Consider the following 7,239-nt stretch of genomic DNA (forward strand, 5'->3'; position numbering starts at 1 on the left):
TTCATCTCATTCAACCCCCAAGAAGAAAACAAAGTAAGAAAACATAGAAAGTATAACAAAACTCCTTCAAATAACTGCAAAAAACACCCCCATTATACAAAGGGGAATAGATGGGCAAGTACAGTATGAGGAAATGGATAAACATGCTGATAGCAATAACTGTATCAAAAAAAAAGTAATGGGATAAAAGCCAACCCAGAATAGATTTCTAGTTAAGCTCTAAACAGAAAGTCATTCAAGTGGAAACAAAACAAGAAGCTTCCAATGTAGTTATAATAAACTGTCTAAATAGTTTCATAATGTTCACAGATATATTGGGGTTGTGTGGCAAGGTTTGGGTAGTGGAGGGTCTAGAGGGCTGGCTTTTGTGAGAAGCTGCTAGCAGCTTCCCCCATGTCTGACAGAGCCAGTGCCAGCTGGGACCAAGACAGACCCAGTGCTGGCCTAGGCTGAACCCATCAGTGATGGTGGTAGCGCCTCTGGGATAACATATTTAAGAAGAGGAAAAAGAAAACTGTACTATTGCAGATGGAGAGATGTCCCCGAAGGAGGCTGTGACCCTGTGGGAAGCCCACGCTGGAGCAGATTCCTGGCAGGACCTGTGGACACGTGGAGAGAGGAGCCAATGCTGGAGCAGGTTTTGTGGCAGGACTTGTTACTCCATGGGGGACCCACACTGGAGCAGTTTGTGAAAAGCTGCAGCCTATGGGAAGGACTCCCATTGGAGAAGGTTGTGGAGGACACTCTCCCATGGGAGGGACCCCACGCTGGAGGACGGGAAGAGTGTGAAGAGTCCTCCCCTTGAGGAGGAAGGAGTGGCAAAGATATGTGAACTGACTGGAACCCCCATTCCCCATACCCCTGCATGGCTGAGGGGGAGGAGAGAGAGAATATTGGGAGTAAAGTTAAGCCCAGAAAGAAGGGAGGGGTGGGGAGAAGGTGTTTTAAAATTTGGCTTTATTTCTCAATACCCTACTCATTTGATTGGTAATAAAATAATTTTCTCAAGTCGAGTCTGTTTTGCCTATGATGGTAATTGGTGAGTGATCTCACTCTGTGCTTTCCTTGACCCATGAGCCTTTTGTTATATTTTCTCTCCCCTGTCCAGCTGAGAAGGGGGAGTGACAGAATGGCTTTGGTGGGCACCTGGCCACCAAACATTATGATGTGCAGAAAAAAAATACTATGATGTGCAGGGAACAAGGCTGGATTCACTTCACAAGATGAAATGCTGCTTTAATTTACCATTTATCATGAGACAAATCATAAACATTCTAGTCATCTTTCAAAGGTACTGTGTGGAAGACTTGGTGTTAACAGAATTTTTGTGCTTTAGTTTTGAGGAAGAGAGGAAAAGATGCAAAACAATCATAAAATCATAACAGAATTTCATTCCACTTTCCCAATTTCCCATCAAGTGCATGTTCACAGACATTAGGCATTAATCATACGCTGGTAAACCAAACAGTTCTGGTTTGAAATCTTCCATGGAGTTCAGCAGTAGTGTTGCGTCCTTTTTAAGATCTGGATGTAATTTTTCATCTGGAATCATAACCACTTGCATTCCTGCTGCCAGGGCTCCTTTGACTCCAAGTGGTGCATCTTCAAACACAAGACACTGAGAAAGAAGGAGATATGGGGAAAAAAATTAAAGGATAATGTTACTATGAACTTTTAATGTTTGGTTTTAAAAGAAAGAATGATCCTGAATAGAACTAGTGGGAAAGGTAAATTCAATTCCTGGTTTACACCCCCCTAATCAGAACAAGGGCAAACATCTCAATTCAAACATCTGCATGTTAATTAACCTTAAATTAATTTCAATTCAAAAAACCATCAACATGCATATTTAAATCCCAGCAACTGGTTATCCAGATGTTCCTAAGTGATTTGTTTTATATAGGGATGAGTTTAAGCACAAGCTTAAAGTTAAGCAAGTTCTTGAATACCTTTGTAAGCAGGCAATTTAACTGTTCAAGCAACTTTACAACCTGCAAAATGCAAAAGCAGTGCTTTCACTTACAGGTGTGGCATATCCTACATACATAAGAGGGGGAAGACTACACTAGCCAGGTCAATATTAGAAGTTTGGATGAGTGGAGAGTAAGACAGAAATCACTTGTCAGAAGCGCTGCTGAACTCATGCTCCATTTGCTTCATTCTTCTAAAGAAACGGTGACAAGGAAAATCAGCAATTATACTGGCAGGTTATTTTTAGAGAAGAGACAGTTTATTCAGGTAAAAGGTCTATGTCATACAATAGTCACAATCATTCAAGATCACAGTTTGGAAGCAAAGTTGTTAAAAATAATCAATACATTATTTATGTGTATTTTGTAATTTAACATCAGACTATTGAATAATAAACATATAAATATAAATATAACAAAAAATAATCTCATCTGAACTTTTATATAATAAAAGATAATGCTTCTGGAGTTCATTCCTGAATGTATATAATGAAGCATCTCTTCCTGACATTACCGAGTCTTGAGTTTGAACTTCTGGTCATGGACAATTCAAAGCAATCTTTGGCACCCAACCATTTTGACCTACACTTACAAGTGGCTTCTAACACTTCTGCAATTCAGACTGCATTTATTATCAATATTATTAGCACTGCTACTACTACTAATACCAAAATTACTGTCATAAGTAATTTCAGTAATTCAACACAGATGTTGGGATGGTTAGTGCAATCTTCCCACAGCCTTCACACAGTGCAACTCTGCCTTATCACATATTTCTCTCTCACGCATTAAGTCCTTCTCTACAGTCATTATCGATCTACAAAATCCCTTCCTACATACCCAGGATGGATTTTCTTATCTTTTTCTTCACAATGCAATAGACTGTGGCAACTAATACAGCATGGGTAAAGAGTAATGATTTGCTAAACTTAGTTTAACATTTGACTGAATCCAGATATGACACACTGGCAGAACATACAACAGCACACTGGTATCTTTTAGGCTCTCTAACACATAGCTATTTCACCAGGGGAGATTAGGGATGCACAAAGTTTGTCTGTTCTGGTTGTGCTCTATGAGAATCAAGCTGAAACCTGTGAAAAAGTTATGTTCAAAGAAAACATTTTTGCAAAATGTAATAAATGTCTGCACTATATACACCCATTTGCACGAGAGACTGTGGAAGAGGAAGAAGGAATGAACCCTTTCTGCCTTCTTTTCTCTTTAGAATATTGATTCTTGCCTGTCAATGTGTCAGCAAACAATTGGAGTCTGCCAAGAGAAGGTAAGAGGTACTTTCTACCTTGCATGTAATAAAGTAAAACTTAATTCATGATTTTAAGTGAGTCAACAGAATCACACCAATCTCTTTTGTGCTCTTTTTCCTTTATACAGTCACTGAATTCCAGTTTGAACAATGTGGTATTTTCAAATGTTGACCATTATCACCATTATTAACTACAAATATGTAACCAGACGTTCCTGCAAAGCCTGGCACAATTGCTATTAGAACAGAAGCATGGTTCTGTCTATAGATTTTGTTCTAATACCTTAGTTTATGACCCTGAGGACTCTGAGGGCAGAAAATTAAACCCTGACAGGCTTTGCCTTTTGAAGAGTAAGCTTAAATGTTGCACAGAACAGCATTATCAAGGCCTTTCAGAAACCTTTTCTAATACAGCCCATACAAAGAAATGTACTTCATTGCTCTGTCTTGAAAGACCTAATTGACTTCCGTGATGCCACTAAGCTTACTGTATGAGAGGAGCCAATGCTTATGGAAGGCAATATGCATAATGAAAAGCTTAACTAATTCCCTGGAACTAGAAGCAATTAAACCTCTTAATTACCAAAGAAGCCAGACAAGCCACCCATAATTACAGTGGTTTTAACGTTACAGGAAATAAGTGTATTAGGTTTTCCTCCACTCGTTCTTGCTACTGACACTTACTGTCAACAGCCCAGAAACATTCTTAATGGATGACGAAAGGTTTACAGAGGTTCACACACAAAATGGATTTATTAACTTTGCTGTACAGAGATGTTATAAACTGTTCAGTGTCCTGGCCCACCCACATACTAAATTTAGAGATATGAAAGCAGCCAAGTTCTTCCCCATTTTGCATAAGTATTGCAACATCAGCATCACTCCAACTAAGAGAGACAGATGAGATTTATACAGACTTCAGCTGAGATTCTGGCTGCTTCTATGCATTATTTCTAAAACTTGTGTCATTGATCAATAGTACTGCTATGAGATATCTCAAAAGGTCATACTAATATAGGACAGTTTTCACTTTGGAATGAACTAGATGCTCAAAAAAGTAAAGTAGTAAAGCATACTAATTTATATTTCACTCTCTGAATCTAGAAAATAATTAATCACTGAACCAAAGAAAGAAATAATAAAAATCACTGCAGCACCTCATTACCTCATTTTCCTATACGAAATTTAAGAATGTAAGAGAAGAGTGTTAGTTAGGCCCTTGGTATGTACAGCAGGCCCTCTCCAACTTACATACTGTTAGTATCTGGATGGAATATTTATGTAACTAACAGGGATATCCATAAGTGTTATGGCTAATAGTGATAACCAATAAGTCTGGAAGGATAAAAGATTAAAATCAGTTTTGAAATTAAGGTTTTGAAAAACTTGTGAAGAATATATATATTTGCACGGGGAGTGCTTATCAAACAAATATCCTTGACCATGTATGATACTACTGTATCAACTGTAAAACAGAATGAAGGATGAGACTAAAGTGGCATAATTTATACACATAGAACTTGTCTGCAGATTAAAACTACCATCTATTGTTCTAGAACGAATGAAAAGAAAATTTTCATCATCATTTATGGGCAAATATAACCTGAAATTCTTTCATGGTGTATTAGAAAAATCTTCCACTTGATGGTTCTGGTCTGGTCTGCTTAGGCTCTTAATCTCAGTGAAAACATTTGCAGACATGGGGACTAAATCACACATTTTAGCACACTGTCTTTGAACCAGAGTCTTACCGGTAAGAGTATCAAGTGTTTAATTCCTTCTGATAAAAAGAGTGAGAAGAAAAGGAACTGAGTATTTTGTTAACTCCTTTCTTTTCTTCCCTAAACATTTTCTTTTAATATATTATTATTTTTACATTCTATTCCCCATATGCTCCATGGGAAACAGCTACTATGGAATTAATGAGAACATATTAAACTTCAGTTTTCTTTTTTTTTTTTTTTTCTGTTATCACTGTAACATTTACCTTAGGGTCTGTTCAAAGTGAAGTTGAGGTTAAGTCTCATGGTTAAGTCTCTCACTGGGCAAAATACACTTAAAACAACTTCAGTCCTATTATTACACAGAACTAAGCTAAAACAACCCTGCCTGAGGAACTACTGACAGAATGACTCTCCCACCATGCATAAAACTCCATTTCAAAACCACTGCATGTATGTACTCTGACTTAAAAAAACCCCCAGAAAACAACCAAAAATCAAAAGGCATTTTGGGGACAAAAGTGTTTAAAAAATAATTATTTTTTTTTTCCTCCCTCCTGCTGAATGAAAGCAAAAGGAAAAACAGTAGAATTCTGAGGTTTCAAATCACAGTTTCAAAAAAACCTGGTAAGACCTCTGAGAGGTTACTCCTATGTTCATTCTCCAACTTCTGAACAGGACCAATCTCTGTCTGTGCCTGGTGAGAAGAGACAGTAGAAGATTATTGTATTTTCTGTCCTCAAATGACACAGAAACATTTGGTATCAGTGTATGACTTATTATATCTGGGGCTTCTTATGGACTGCATATTATACTTCTGCAACGTCTTTATTTATCATTGATTTTTCTCCATCATGATCAAATCAACTGGTCAAAAGCATGATGTGTTATTTGTCAAATCTGCACTCTGGAAACATTTGGTAAGCTTATACATTAAATTACTTACACACTCACAATGAGTGTTCTATAAGAATTTAAGGCATAATTCAAGTTCTATCATATCACTGAAAGAATCTGCATTGATTTCAATGGGCATCAAAGTGAGTCCCAAATCAGGCTGCAGGAAGAAATCCACCAAATACAGCCAGCTCACATTGATTTCAGAATAACACTGTTCATCTCTGTGAACCAGAAGGAAGTCAGTCCTTTAATTTCTACAGGTAACTTGTTGATTGTTCACTTCCAAAAGTATTTTTACTTTCCTCATTGTGAAAAACTAGCTCATATTCTATGGTCATAATTCAAAACTAAGTAATATATAAGAAATAAATGATCGGTCTGATACTACTACTGCAATCATGGTTTTTATTTTGTTGAACAACTTTTATCTCTTTTTCCTTGCTGACTCATTTTTTTCAGATTTTCAAAATAATTCTACTACTGACCAACTGTGTTACTGTGAGTGACTCAAGAGTTTTCAAGAACCATAATGTAATTCAGAATGCAACACAGACCCTCCTATATCTTAACCAAAATGTTGAGATGCTGAAAAGATGCTATTTATCATTTATGGGAGGTAGTAGAAATTCACAAAAAGAGAGTAAACACCAACAACTTCAGTAATGTGTTGTAACGCAGATGCTGGGCTACTTTTTGAGTAACCTGTGTTTTCTTTTTTCCTATGCTTTGATATGCAAAGTATCTAGGAACAAGGGGAAAAAGTATTTCTGGGTGATCCATTTACCACCAGAGTTACTTAAACATTATTGAATAAATGCATTTTAAACAGTTACAGTATTTGCAATTTTGGCCTCCCACTGTGTTAACTCTCTGAAGAATTAACAAAAAACAATAAAGAAATAACTCGATTAATGTTTCTCTTGCAATCTTTGGACTTACGCTCTTTCCAGAAATAGTTGGGAAAAGTCTCAGTAGCAATAATGAATTACACTCCATTTTATTTTAAGGACATATGTCAATTTGAGAATCATTAAATATGATGTTTAAGAAAGTCATGCAGTTTAGAGCCCCACAATTTAGTTCCATTAAGGAAAATGAGGAGTAACCCAAGATGTTTTTAAATATTATAACAAATGAACAAACAACCTGGAAACTTATAATCAAATGAAGTAAGCACCAGAGGATCCAGAATATTACCTGCCAGCCACTATTCTTTATGATTCAATGATTCATATTAAAAACTGCTTGAAAATTATAGGCACATATGCTTTTTTAATTCAGATTTTTATTAACTCACTAATAGAAGTATGTTGCAGACCAGTACAAGAATCAAATTTACCAGAAGACCTACAAAGCCAAAAATCATTAGCATAATTTATTT

At 36.6% G+C, this 7,239-nt stretch overlaps 1 protein-coding gene across 1 annotated transcript in view; it reads right to left on the reverse strand.

Moving 5' to 3' along the window:
* Window positions 1–1,206: 1,206 nt before the first annotated feature.
* The window catches only part of PUDP (pseudouridine 5'-phosphatase), an 81,312-nt gene continuing 75,279 nt past the window's right edge, over window positions 1,207–7,239 (reverse strand). Inside the window, exon 7 of the mRNA XM_026846119.1 lies at window positions 1,207–1,618. Coding sequence (XP_026701920.1) covers window positions 1,442–1,618 — 177 coding nt within the window. The 3' untranslated portion in view covers window positions 1,207–1,441. The remainder of the gene's footprint in view (window positions 1,619–7,239) is intronic.

This window comes from Athene cunicularia (genome assembly GCF_003259725.1).
Source record: "Athene cunicularia isolate RWA chromosome 1 unlocalized genomic scaffold, athCun1 chr1_part1, whole genome shotgun sequence".
NCBI lineage: Eukaryota > Metazoa > Chordata > Aves > Strigiformes > Strigidae > Athene > Athene cunicularia.